This window comes from Neophocaena asiaeorientalis, unplaced genomic scaffold, assembly GCF_003031525.2.
Source record: "Neophocaena asiaeorientalis asiaeorientalis breed wild unplaced genomic scaffold, Neophocaena_asiaeorientalis_V1.1 scaffold242, whole genome shotgun sequence".
Classification (NCBI taxonomy): domain Eukaryota; kingdom Metazoa; phylum Chordata; class Mammalia; order Artiodactyla; family Phocoenidae; genus Neophocaena; species Neophocaena asiaeorientalis.
This window is the reverse complement of record NW_020172451.1, coordinates 7,276,405-7,290,425: the sequence shown is the minus strand read 5'-3', so window position 1 is coordinate 7,290,425 and position 14,021 is coordinate 7,276,405. Positions and strand designations below refer to the sequence as shown.

At 55.4% G+C, this 14,021-nt stretch overlaps 1 protein-coding gene across 2 annotated transcripts; it reads right to left on the bottom strand.

The window, feature by feature from the left end:
• Window positions 1-882: 882 nt before the first annotated feature.
• Window positions 883-14,021, bottom strand: POLR3H (RNA polymerase III subunit H). Of its 2 annotated transcripts, XM_024737431.1 has the most exons (7): window positions 13,956-14,021; window positions 13,571-13,850; window positions 11,029-11,125; window positions 4,516-4,602; window positions 3,986-4,049; window positions 2,370-2,571; window positions 883-1,131 (listed from the first exon to the last, which is right to left on the bottom strand). In XM_024737431.1, exons 2-7 carry the CDS (start codon window positions 13,679-13,681, stop codon window positions 1,078-1,080), a joined length of 615 nt encoding a protein of 204 aa, XP_024593199.1. In that variant the 5' UTR covers window positions 13,682-13,850; window positions 13,956-14,021; the 3' UTR covers window positions 883-1,077. The 2 variants fall into 2 exon arrangements, with proteins under 2 accessions (XP_024593199.1, XP_024593198.1); XM_024737430.1 differs by having other exon boundaries at window positions 13,571-13,992.

The following is a 14,021-nucleotide window of genomic DNA, read 5'->3' as shown; positions in this document are numbered from 1 at the left end:
GCATCGAGTTGCCTTTCAAATGCCCAGAGAGTGTCTGTTTTACAGACAGACCACCACGTCCAAGGTCACAGCTAGTCCATGTGTGTACTGCTCCCTAGTTTCTAGTACAGGGTGGCCACAGGCACTGCTCTGCAACTGCTCCTCTCCCTGGAGCACTGCCCACTGGCACTACTCATACCTCCACGGCCCTGTGTCCCTGTGAGCAGAAAGGCCAGGGCAGGAGGCAGGCTCCACAGAGATTCCTTCATCAGGACAAGACTTGCCTGACAGAAACATGGCGTCGGGTGGGTGCTACAAAACGGTGTCCTGGTCCCGGCAAAAATTCCTGGCAGAAATGAGTGAAGGGACAGAAGGAGTCTGGCAAAGCCATTCTGCTGAGTAAATGATGGGGTGCTTGCCCTGGTGCCAGGATCTCACATCACAAGCAGACACCCACTGGGTGTTTGTTCCTGGTGTGGCCAAGGTCGGAAAGTGACAGCTGGCCCGAGGCTTCCTGCTGGACTGCTGGTGGGGGAGTAACAGCAGCAGGTCACCAGCCCTCACCCCCTTGGGCCAGCAAAATCCACAGCACCCACTTTCCTGATGGAGCTGGTCAGCTGAGGCCAGGCCGCCCCACCTTCCACACGCTGGTGGGAAGAGGGTTTTTCCCTTAAAGGTCAGACTCTGATCAGCAACTGGCAGCTGCCCCAGGCCAGCCTCTTGCTGTTACTTTATGGAGCCACCAAGCTCAGCTGGCCCAGAGCACAGCCTGAGGCAGCCTGGAGCTCTCAAACCCCAAGTCCCGCCATTAAGTCATCTCCGGAAGTGATCGGGGTGAGGAACTGTCCCAGCTGTGGCAACTCGGTAACCTTAGAACACTGAGACAATGGTGGCTCTCCCAACTGACGTGGCCATCATTTATTAAATATCTTTGTTGTCACTGACAGGCAGAAGTCCATGTGGACGGTGGGACTTAGTGGGGTAGGTCTGGGAGGAGGAGGGGAGGGGACAGCCTGCTCCTCAGCATCCTGTTGTCTTCAGGACCTGCCGCACCACCTTCCCGAGGGCTGGGCAGGGTCCAGTGTCAAAGCCCCAGTGCTAGCTGCTAGTCCACCAGGAGAGAAGGCCCAGGCCCGGCTCACTGATGGATCCCTGCCAGGGGGAGAGAGAACAGGCATGTTTCATCTACCTTTAGAGCTGGAGCCAACCTGGACAGGAGGCAATGGGGGCCCTTCCTTTTAGGCGCCCAGCACAGGCCAAAGGGAGGGTGGGGCACACCCCAGCCAGGAGGCTCTGGGGACATGCTGGAGCTGCAGCAGTACTCCCCGCTGGTCCAGACTCCCCTCTCCTGCTCCAGCCTCTCCTGAGGCATGTAAGGAAAGTGCTGGTTTACCGAGGGTACAGCCCCTCACCCCTCGCCCCCAGGCCTGGCCCACACAGGCACCAGCAGACCAGTCCTGGGCCTGGCTTCTGAGCCACTCGTGGTCTAGTTCTGCCAGAAAGGCCTAGTAACCTTGAGCCCCAGCCTCCACACACATGCAGAGGGGAAGCCTTGGGCCACCCACAATCCTGACAAAGACAGCTGCCCTAAAAGTGAACTACGGGGCCCACGTTATACCAGAAAACCCTACCAGCAGGCCCCTGAAATCCCACTTTTGTCATATGTCGCTCACTGTCTGGCTTCATGAGGATAAAAGACAAAAGGGACCCAAGTCAGATCTGGCCGGTTGCAGTTTCCCTGCCACCTCAGGCCGTGTGGGTTTGTAGTAGGAGCAGCCCTACCACCCCTCCCTTGGTTTCTTCCTCTCTCAGCCCCTTGACCCACAGCCTTGTTGTCCAGTTGGTGTCATCCCTCTTGTGGGCAGGGGTCTGACTCCCCTGCCCTCCCCAACAGCCATGGCAGCTTTACGACCTCACTGCAAGAATTACTGCTGCCCTGGGCTTCCCTGGAGGCGCAGTGGTAAGAATCCACCTGCCGATGCAGGGAACACGGGTTCGAGCCCTGGTCCGGGAAGATCCCACATGCCACAGAGCAACTAAGCCCGTGAGCCACAACTACTGAGCCTGTGCTCTAGAACCCATGAGCCACAACTACTGAAGCCCGTGTGCCTAGAGCCCGTGCTCCGCAACAGGAGAAGTCACCGCACCACAACCAAGAGTAGCCCCCGCTCCCTGCAACTAGAGAAAGCCCACGCACAGCAACAAAGACCCGATGCAGCCAAAAAATAAATTTATAAGGAAATAACAAAGAATTACCGCTGCCCTGGCCTGCAGAAATGGGGCTCCCCAGGGAGAAGGGACTGCCCAAGACCCCACAACAGGGACCTGCACCCTGACCTGCTGGGGCCTCCCGCCCCGCGGTTCCCCGCAGTCTTATGAGGACAGCTCACCACAAGCGTGTACGGAGCCTCCTTCTTTGGCAGCTCCTCGCTGGAAGAGGTGGCATCGGCTGAGCTGGGCCCAGTGGGGGACGTGTCCACAAAGCTCTCGTCCACCACCCGGAAGCGGATCTCCTCGCCGGTGTCCATGTATAGGTCGTGCGCTCCTTCCTCCGTCTCGTACTCCCACACCCACACTTGCTCTGCCTCATCGCTGGGTGGGGTGCAGGGTCAAGGCAACAACCAGGCCACAGGGGAGCCAGAGTGTTGGGGAGTCCTCCCACGGCACGCCCCAGGAAAATCCAATCCCAGGCTGAGATGCTCTGGAAAGTCACAGGAAAAGCAGGCCCAGCGCTGTGTGCGAGAGGCAAGGTCAGGCCGGGCCCAGTGAGTGGCTGGATCTCCTGGGCACCAGGATCCAGACTGGGAACACGGACCCCGGGCAGGCACCACGGGACACCAGAGCAGGAAGGAGCTCCAGAGCACAGCGCGAGCTCTGCCTCAACATGGAATGACCACAGCCCCTCGGTGCCTGAGGTCTTACTCTGCCCATGTGTCCTCTCAGAGGCCGACTGCCAAGTTCAAACCTCAGCTCCACCACCCACCAGGGGCCAGGCCCAAGCTCTCGGTGCCTCAGGGTCCCCATCTGTAAAACAGAGATTACAGTAAGGCCTGCCCTCCAGGGCTGCGGTGGGGAGGTAATAAAACAGCACACGTGGAATGTGCTTTCCCCAGGACCCCTCGGGTCGGCCCGAGTGCTCACTGACGCTGGCCAGCATTCTCCGCATAGTGCAATTCCACGTCCCTCTCCGTGCCTCAGGACACTTGACAGCAGGCAGCCCAAGGACTTGCCCAGTTTCCAAGAGGACACGGCAGGATGGGAGGTCACCAGGCTGAGGGATAGGCCAGCCTGGGCCAGGTTTTCTGACAAGTTCCAGAGCCACACACAGCCCCTACCCTGCACACATGCGCGCACACGCACGTACACACACGCACGCACCCCGGCTCCCTACTGCCGGCTCTGCTGGATGGCCCCCCTCCAATCAGCAGAGCTCACACCGAAAAGACATGCTGCCCTCTAATGGCAACCCCGCAGATGGGTCCTGCCCCTCCTCTGCGCCAGGTCCCATGCTGGGCATTGCGGGTACAGTCGGGACAAGATGGGGTCCCTCCTGGTGAGCGGTCTCGGTGAGCACCCACAGAAACAGCAACCCCAGTGCAGCAGGCAAGGGCCGGGACAGGGACAATGGGGGAGCCAGCAACAGGAATCTTCAACCAGCCTAGGACCCGCAGAGCCAAGCCCTCAAATGTTAGCTGAAGGGGGGAGGTGGGCCAGTCAGGCGGGCCTCTAGAGGGAGGTGACCTTTGAGATGACTCCTGAAGGGACAACCTAAGCGCACTGAGCTGGAACCAGGCCTGACAGTCCAGATGGAGGCGCAGGTGTGCAGACACCAGTCAGTGTGAGAAGTACAGGCAGGTCAGTGCTTCCAGAGCAAAATGCAAGCTAGAGGGGTAGGCAGAGGCCAGCAGCATCAGGTCACAGGACCCAAGGCCACCTCGAAGAGTGAGGACCTTCCTTTGGAGAGGCCCGAGCTCCTCCATGACCCACTCTAACCTTGGGAGGATACAACTTGGCCGGCTGCTGCAGTGACTCTGGAGGGATGAGAATGTCATCGAAGAACCCTAGAGAGACTGGAAGACACGCAGGTGACAGCATGAGACGGGGCTCAGAATGGACAAGCAAGCCCTTACCCTGTGCTGCCCATGGAACCCTGGGCCCCGTCCCCACCCCAGAGCCCCACGCCTCTGCCACAGCCTGAGCAGCCACCCAAACCCGAGGTGGACACTGCACAACAGGGACCAGCAGATGCCAAGGGCCCCGAGTCACCTCTGCCAGCTCCAGTGCCTGCCCTGAGGTCCTGACTCACAGCCTTGCAGTGAAGGCCCCCAGCTGGCCTAGGTCCTCACAGTTATAGCACAGGGGGCTGAGTATCCCCCTTGTGCACAAGCTGCTCAGCTTGGGAAGGTTCTCTTTCCCTGTGTGACCCCTCCCCTGACCATGAGGCCCAGCACAGAAGCTAAAGGGAGGCAGGCCAGCCCCGCCATCTGCCCCCAGCGTGCTCCCGGGTCTCATGTGAGGACTCAGGGCCAACATTACCGTGCACTCCCTCCGGGCTGCAGCCTTTGATACTTCCAATCAGAATCTCGTCCAGGAACGGATGGAACACCACATAGCGAAAGTGAACTGGAAATGAAAGCGTGTCAGTGATGAGCAGGCCATGAGGAAAGGCTGCTCCAGCTGGGGTGGCCTGTGCTTTCCAGTGTCCACTCTCACTCACTGGCATGCTGACCCCGTGGCGGCACCAAGAAGCCACACAGCAGTCCACGCCAGGCGCCTGTGGGCCTAGACCTGTTAGCTAAGCCAGAGGGACCCTCGGCCCCGTCCCCAGCAAGGCCACAACTTGGCCCCCGTTGTGAGAGGCCGGCAGCACTGGCCCTGGAACTGAGGCTCAGTTCCCAAATCCATCAGTCACACCTGAGCTCAGATTCTGGGCCAGCAATGACTCCAAAGTCAATTCCAGCCTTCCTCCAGGCTCTCTCCTTTATTTATTTATTTATTTTTTAAAATTACCGGGCTGCTGTTCTTTTTTTTCTTTTTTAAAAAAATTTATTTTTATTTTTGGCTGCGTTGGGTTCTCGTTGCTGCTCGCGGGCTTTCTCCAGTTGCAGTGAGCAGGGGCTACTCTTCAATGCGGTGCGCAGGCTTCTCATTGTGGTGGCTTCTCTTGTTGTGGAGCACAGGCTCTAGGTGTGCAGGCTTCGGTAGTTGTGGCACGTGGGTTCAGTAGTTGTGGCTCACGGGCTCTAGAGCACAGGCTCAGTAGTTGTGGCGCACGGGCTTGGTTGCTCCGCAGCATGTGGGATCTTCCCGGACCAGGGCTCGAACCATGTCCCCTGCGTTGGCAGGTGGATTCATAACCACTGTGCCACCAGGGAAGCCCAGGCTCTCTCCTTTAAATTCTAACAAGGGCAGAAGCAACTGGCAAAGAGAACCAGGTTTGGAAACGAGTTCCCCCATCTCCCGCTGATTGGCAAAGTTTGCCCCAGGCATAGCTCTGACCTGGAACAGGATGCTAAAAATGCTCTGGAATTTGGGGTGGGGGAAGAGCCAATAAACCAGCAAAAATGCCTCTGTGGGTTCTCAAGTCCTGTCCTATGTGGTCCCTACTCACCTGACCCCAAGAAAAATATCAGGTAAGGTCTGTGCCCACATCACAGACTCTGACTCCACAGCCTGGCAGAAGCCGTCACTCCATCACTGCTGCCCCTTGCTGAGCGCCTGCCCCCTGCCCTGCACACATGCGTGCACGCACACACACGGGGTGTCCACCGAGCCCCAAAGGTGGTGTCTAGGGCCTGAATTCCGCCAGGGCTAGTAAATAACCGTAAGGCTGCCCCCTGGCAGTCGCCCAGTGCCCATCACGATCCACCTGTGTCAGATGTCATGCTTCCCCAGTGTGACCATGTGCAAGTGGCTCAGAGAGGCTGAGTCACCCACTCACAGTCACACAGCTGTTCTGCCAAGGGGAAACTCCAAGTCTTTCTGAACCATGAGACAGGAACACTGGGTTGAATCTGCCTTCCTCAGAAAGGGTTTAATCCCCAAACACAGGCTTCTGCTACCAATGCCCTCAGCTGCCTGGACTGGCAGCCTCACCCCAAGGACAGCAGGGTCCACCTGGCCCCCAGCTCCCCACCAGGCTGCTTCCCCATGGCTCCACCAGGCAGGAAAGTGTGGGAAAAGGAGAGGAGGCAGCTGGTGCCCCTCCCTCCCTGGGAGGAGACAAATACAAGCCTCTGAGCCTTTTTAAGATGGGAGAGCCGCATGCTGACCTCGGAGAGGGTAGATGAGGGCAGATGTCACTTACGCACAGTGTGGAAAAATCCTGTCCCCTGTATGACTCAATGTCGGTTCATTTTAATAAATCCCCACGGAGCCTCTGCCAGGTCTGTGCCAGGCCCGATTTGGGCACTGGGCTTGCAGGGACAGGATGACACAGGATCCTGTGCCCAGGGAGCTCAAGGCTGGAACAATTACCTCCAGAAGCAAATGGTGAGCCACCCAGGTGTCTGACAACAGATCAATGTATAAACAAAATGTGATATATCCATACAATGGGAGATTATTCAGCCTCAAAAAGGAATAAAGTACTGACACATGCAACAACATGGAAGAACCTCGAGGACATTATGCTACATGAAATAAGCCAATCACAAAAGGCCACGTATTTTACGATTCTATTCATATGAAACATCCAAAATAGGCAAATCCAGAGACAGAAAGTCGATTAATGGCTGTCAGGGGCTGGCAGAGCGGGGAGTAACTGCTAATGAGAACGGTGTTTCTTCTGGGGGTGATGAAAATGTTCTGGAATTAGCCAGTGGTGATAGTCACACAGCCTGGTGAATATACTAAAAGCCACTGTACCGTATGCTTTAAATGGGTGAATTTCATGGTATGTGAATTATATCTCAATTAAAAAACAAAAAGGAAGGAACTTTCCTGGCGGTCCAGTGGTTAAGACTCCACGCTTCCACTGCAGGGAGCACACGTTTGATCTCTGGCCGGGGAACTAAGATCCCACATGCCACACGGCCAAAAAAAATAATAAATAAAATAAAATAGGAGGCCACAGACCAGCTGGAGGGCCAGCTGGGATGGTGCTATGTTGCGGGCCACCTCCCAAGACCCCCATCTGAAGTTCTAGGGATGTTTAGCCTGCAGGTGGGAAGACTGGAAAGTCAAAAAGGATGGGTCTGAAGGACCAGTAAGAAGAGGAAGACCCATTCTTAGTTGTAGGCTCGAGCAAACTTTGTCCCAGGATAGGTAGGGCTGCCTCAGGATATGATGCGTTTCAACAAAGGACAAATACCATGATTCCACTCACATGAGGTACCTGGAGTAGTCAAATTCACAGAGACAGAAAATAGAATGGTGGTGGACAGGGGCTGGGGGCAGGGGCTGGGGAACTGTTGTTTAGTGGAGACAGAGATTCAGTTTCAGAAGACAATAAAGGGACTTTCCTGGTGGTGCACTGGTTAGGAATAGCCTGCCAGTGCGGGGGACATGGGTTCAATCCCTGGTCCGGGAGGATCCCACATGCCGCGGAGCAACTAAGCCCGTGAGCCACAAATGCTGAACCTGCGCTCTAGAGCACGTGAGCCACAACTACTGAGCCTGTGTGCTGCAGCTACTGAGCCTGTGCTCTAGAGCCCACATGCCACAACTACTGAAGCCCACGCGCCTAGAGCCCATGATCCACAACAAGAGAAGCCACTGCAATGAAAAGCCCGCGCACTGCAACGAAGAGCAGCCCCTGCTCGCTGCAACTAGAGAAAGCCCGCACGCAGCAACAAAGACCCAACACAGCCAAAAATAAATAAATAAAAAAAATAAAATTTAAAAAAATAATAAGTTTAAAAAAAAAGAAGACAATAAAGTTCTGGAGATGGATGGTGGTGATGGCCACACAACAATGTAAATGCACTGAATACCACCGAACTATACACTAAAAATGGTAAATTTTATGTTATATGTGTTTTATCACAACTTAAAAAACAAGGGAAAAGAGCAAAGCAAACGGTGGGCACAAAGACACACTGCTCCAGAGCCCAGAGCGGAGCCCCAGTTCAGCCAGAGGCAGGGGAAGGAGGCGAGTCCAGCCAGCCTGGCAGGCATGGAGAACACAGGGCTGATGCCAAGGAAAGGTACCCTAAGTGACAAGGGATAAGGCTGGCCAGTCGGGGCCAGTGTCACCAGTCACAAAGGCTAACATGTCGTGAGCACCTACTACGCGCCAGGCACCGGACCAAAGGCCTCCCGTGGTTTTTCACGTTTATTCCTCGCAAGGGCTGTGTGAGGCGGGTACCATTATCATTACACCGTTTTTCCAGGAGTGAGTCTCAGAGAGACAGGTAAAGTAATCTGGCCTGAGTAGGAGGAGAAACAGAAAGAAGCAGAAGGCAACTGGCAAATGAATAATCCTCTAAGCGAACGCAGAGGCCCGGTGCGGAGCCCCGCTCAGCACACCCTTGGCCACAGCCCTGGCGAGGCAGTGGCAGGAATGGGGCCTGGGCTTGTGCTCAGCCTCGAAGCCTGGCCACCGATCCCCACCACAGACCAAAGACACCCTGCGCGATGCTCAACAGGCCCTGAGGAGCCTTGTAGCCACGAGTGTTACCCCATTATACAGATGAGGAGAGTGTGGCTGAGGAAGGTCGTCACATGCCTGAGGTCCCCACGAAGGGGGGCCTGAGCCAGAATTCAACTCCAGGTCTGTGTGGCAGGCCTAACCCTGGGCTCTACTCCTGTACCTCGTTCCCAAGGACACAGGGGACCCAGGGTGAAGCAGGGTGGATAAGAAAACCAGCAGTGAAGTCCTACACCAAGCAGCAGACACAACCAAATGAACGGACAGAATTTCCTCATATTTAACTTTTTTCTCTGAGTTTTTTTTCTTTTTTTTAAATTAATTAATTTATTTTTGGCTGCGTTGGGTCTTTGTTGCTGAACGCAGGCTTTCTCTAGTTGTAGTGAGCGGGGACTACTCTTTTTTTTTTTTTCTTCAGTACGCGGGCCTGTCACTGCTGTGGCCTCTCCCGCTGCAGAGCACAGGCTCCGGACGCGCAGGCTTAGCAGCCATGGCTCACGGGCCCAGCCGCTCTGTGGCATGTGGGATCTTCCCAGACCGGGGCACGAACCCGTGTCCCCTGCATCGGCAGGTGGACTCTCAACCACTGCTCCACCAGGGAAGCCCGGGGCTACTCTTCGTTGTGGTGCGCGGGCCTCTCATTGCGGAGCACGGGCTCTAGGCGCGCGGGCCTCAGTAGTTGTGGCACGTGGGCTCAGCAGTAGTTGTGGGTCCCAGGCTCTAGAGCACAGGCTCAGTAGTTGGGGCTCACGGGCTTAGCTGCTCTGCGGCATGTGGGATCCTCCCGGACCAGGGATCGAACCCGTGTCACCCGCATTGGCAGGCAGATTCCTAACCAGTGCACCACCAGGGAAGTCCCTTTGAGTTTTTCTTGAAGTTCTGGCCCCCTGACCACTTGTCTCCTGGACAGCAAGGCCCCTGTCCCACGACAGAGACTGGGCTCAGAGCCCTTGTGGCCTTGTGTCCACATCACCGACTGGTCTTTCTGCTAACGAAACCGTCCTGGTCCCCACACGCAGCTCTCCACAGAGTTCAACGGCATCCGTGAGAACTAATTAAGTCTCTGGATTCCTGGACACACACACCAGGCAGCCTCACAGCACATTCTGGAATGCTTGGACATCTCTGTGCTGAGGCTGACACTCCCCACCCCCCCCCTCGCCCCCCCAGTACGGGCCAGGGCAGGGCTCCTGAAACGCGGCCTCGTGTGAGAATCCCTGCAGGCCCCTCCCCAGAGATTCTGACTCAGAGGGTCTGGGGCAGGCGGGCGAGCGCCCAGCGGAAGACGAGAGGCATGCCTGCACCCCGACTAGCCCCGGACCACCTCAATGGCGCCCTTGCCCTCTGCTTCTGATCTGGTTTGTCCAGGCAGGGGAGAGAAGAACACCCCGCTTCCTCCCTGAGCCCTCTCCTCAAGGTGACCCGCCCTCTACTCCTCCCTCCCATCCGGGGTGCACATCCCTTGCCAATGTGACCGCAGCCCCTCCCATCCAGAGGAAGCCCTTCTCCATCCTTCGACTCTGGCCTCGGCCACGTGACCTGCTCTGGCCAATGGGATATAAGCAGAAGCTTGAAAAGCATCTGTGCTTTGGTGCCCAGTCTATCTACTGAAAGAGGACACCACACTGAGCAGAGACGTGAAACCCAGCCGAAGCCCCCCATCCAACCAGTCTGTCAACCACCAGACACATGAGACCACCCTATACCATCCAGCCCTGGCCAAGCCAGCCCAGAAGACCACCACCGAGCTGACCCACAGAATTGGAGAAACAATTCAAGTCGATGAGCCGTCAAGCACTTGCTCTGTGCCAAGGTCCTGTCCTGAGAGCTTTGTACATATTAACTTAGTAATTCTCACAACAATAACGTCTACTGTTAAAAAATAAAAAAATAAAGTCTGTTAACTGCATTTTACTGAAGAGGAAACAGAGGCACAGAGAAGTTACATGTTCCGCTCAGGACACACAGCAAGTAAGTAGCAGAGTTGGGATTTAAACCTAGAGGCCACACTTTTAACCATTATGTCTTGGTGTCCCTCAAAGTTTCCCACCCCCAACCAGCCACCACCCCAAGAGGGGCAGCTGTGCTCCCCTCCGCTCTCCCCACTTTTAAGCTAGCAATGCCTACTCCAATTGTCTTCCACTATCTGTCCACCCACCCTACCTGAGCAGCCTGAGAGCCAGGCAGAGCAGGGCTCATATAACACACAAGACCAAAGGGGACACAGACACAGAGCCACAATCTCAGAGCTGGAGAAGCCTTGAGAATCACCTTGTCTACCTCCCCTTCTTATAGACAGGAAACTGAGGCCCAGAAAGGGGAAGATTCTGCCCATGATCACCCAGTAAATTCCTGGCAGAGTCAGGACTAGGCCCCAGGTCTCCCAACACCCTGACGAGGACTCCCCCTACAGAAAACTGAGCCCCAAGAAGCCCAGTGCCCAGAAGGAGGGCACCCACCTTTGGTGTGTGATGCACCGTCCCCCGGGAACACATAGGCGTCCTCCAGCTTGGTGATGTCAAACAGGCAGATGCAGAGTCCCACGTTGTACACGACCTGTGGGCATCCGTGTACACAGCCCGTGACCTCGAGGCCCAGCCCCCTGCGCAGTCTCTCCTGAGATCCACCCCCCACCTCCCACCCCCACCCCGCGCCGGGCAGGTATGATCATCCCCGTTTTACAGCTGGAAATGCATTGGGGCACTGCCTGAGGTAAGGAACTCGGGGAGGATGCTGAACTCTGGAAAGAACAAGGTCTTTTGTGACATGACGGATGCAGGTTACAACGCCAGCTCCACCACTCCCTGTGTGACCTCCAAGGTCACTTCTCTGAGCCTCAGTTTCCCCATCTGCAAAAATGGACATACCAGGCTGTGGGGTTGTTAAATCAAGAGAACAGCTGCGAAGTACCTAGCTCAGTAGCCAGCTCACCGGCTAGAAATAACAATCACCAATCAAGGATCATTATCATTACTAATAAGGATCAGTGGTGGGGAACCCCTGGTTAAACCTACACTTTCCAAGGCCCCAGTTCCATACTAGAGCTCACAGTTTAAAATGTCAGACCACAGCTAATCGCTGTTCTGCTCACAAAGTCTCGGACACACAGACGGGGCCACAGGGACTGAGGCTGGCAGAGTGACACATGGGAGGCCCTGAAACTGGGCAGAGAACAGGCAGAGGACATCCCATGACCCATCTCCACTCCAGGATGCTGCAAAGGACTAGCTGCTTGGTGTCTGTTTATCTGACACCAGCGTCATCACCTCCCAGTTAGAGACCTTGCAGGACTGTTCAAGGATTAGCAAGAAGCTCAGAGAACTCAGAGTCCCGGCCAGACCTCAGGGCAATGAGGCAGAGTCGGCTGGCTTTGGAAGCACAAGGAGATGTGTGCCCTTGGCTGGACCTTGGACCTATTCTGTGTGGCCTCCTCTCAAATGACTCAATGATTCAAATACAGAAATACTTGTCTAGGAATTCCCTGGCAGTCCAGCTCTTTCACTGCTGAGCGCCCCGGTTCGATCCCTGGTCAGGGAACTAAAATCCTGCAACCCTCGCAGCGTGGCCAAAAAAAAAAAGAAATATTTGTCTGAACAGGTCAGAGAAGGACCTGCATTACAGAAGGACTATATACCCTCTTGTAACTTTCACACCTTTTCTCTTTGTCCTTTAGAGGTCCCTTCTCCTTTTACCTCACAAAGTAATCAGACACCATCCACTAAGGACTCCATGAGTTCTCTCCACCAACAACAAATCCCCAGGTCTGTACACTCCACCTTCTGTAATTTCAGGCTCTATGGAAGGGACCTGCCTCCTGCCTACAGCCAGCCAATCTTCCTCCGGCTCTCTCCTCAGCCTACTACCTCCTGCTGAAGACCATTATTCGATGAAGTCCTGCAGGCCCTGTATGACCTGGCTCCCACCACTTTCCAGCCTCTCCTCTCTCTGTGTGCTCAGGCCAGACCAGCCCCTCCATGCCATGATAGATGCGATATTCCCTCCTGCCACAGGGCCTTTGCACATCCTGTTTCTGCTTCCTGCACAGCTCTACTCTCTGCCCAGAACCTCCCCCCCCAAAAAAAAAAACAAATCCCCTATGTTAGTTCTTCTTCACCACCAGATCTCAGCTCAAGCACCACCTCCCTAGCAAACCCTCTTGTCTCCCTCATTGTAGGTGAAGTTCCTTCATTCCACAGGCTTGTGAACACCTGTTCTCATAACATTTACCTCAACTTCTCATCACACACTCAGCTGTGGGAGTCTCTCACCCATATCAGCTTTCCCCACCACACTACAGAGCAGAAGCTTGTCTGTTTTATTCATTTAATAAACAATTATGGAACATCTACTCTGGCTAAATATGGGGGATACCATGGGGAAGAAGACAACAGTCACTTGCCCTCATGGAGAGGGAAAGAGAAAAACAGTAACCAAGTAAACAAATAAGAAAAGAGTGGTGAGTGCTAAGAAGGAAAGAGGGATATGGCACAGAATAACTGCAGAGGCAGGGCTGCTTCAGAAAAGGCCATGGGAAGGCCTCTGAGGACCCAGCACTAAGGCATGCTAGCCTGGCACATAAAAGGTGCACAGTTTTTTGCAGGAATGAATGGATAAACCTCCTTACAGCTAAACTACCAGCCATCTTCACAGAAACAATGCATGGTTGGACAGCAATTATTATTTCCATTTTACAAATGGAAACTGAGGCCCAGAGCGGGTAAAGGACTCGCCCTAGATTGCAAAGTAATTTGGAAGTGGGGACGCTAGCAATTCCCAGTTACAAGGCCTTTTTCAAACCCAGTTTTTCTTTTGATTCCTGCCAGCATCCTAGTGGGTTAAGGATTACCCCCCATCCCATGCACAGGCTTAGAAACCGAATTCTGAGACTTTAAGCTATTTGCCCAACTCCAAGGCTTGGCATGGCCAGGCCGGCAGCGGGTGGGTAGGCAGTGCTGGGCCCTCCCGTGCCAAGGCCTGCCCACGACCCCGTGGACCCAGTACCTTGTTGGCCAACTTCTTGTTCAACTCCTCGGCAATGGAGTCGTTGAGCTTCCTCTCAAACTGCCACGGGGGGATCCGCACGGTGTCTACCATCTCCACCAGGACGAACATCCCACCCTGCGCGGGGGGCTCTGGGAACGGGTGGGTCAGTCACGCACCGGAGCCTGGGGCAGTGGGGATCCCCGAGCCCGCTCCGTCCCGTTCCAATAGCTGTGACCAGCCCCCAGGCCAGCAATGGGGCTGCACCGTAGGGGTGTCCCGTGCGGGGCGTGCTCCGCTACTACAAAGAGAGGAAAATGAGGCTCAGCCGCAGGGTCTTGGGCTCGAGCGGGAGGGGTGCGCGGCCAGCCACACACAGCCCTCGCCAAGCGCCACCGCCACGCACCGCGAACCCTCACGCAGCCAGCGGCGGCAAGACTTCAGGCAAGACTCCGAATCCGGTAGCTTCCGG

Coding starts and splice junctions, on each gene's coding strand:
- POLR3H (XM_024737431.1), bottom strand. CDS start 13,681: ATGTTCGTCCTGGTGGAGATGGTAGACACCGTGCGGATCCCCCCGTGG. Junction 4,603..11,028: donor CGGTGCATCACACACCAAAG/GTGGGTGCCCTC, acceptor TTTCATTTCCAG/TTCACTTTCGCTATGTGGTG. Junction 2,572..3,985: donor CTGCAGCAGCCGGCCAAGTT/GTATCCTCCCAA, acceptor CACCCCACCCAG/CGATGAGGCAGAGCAAGTGT.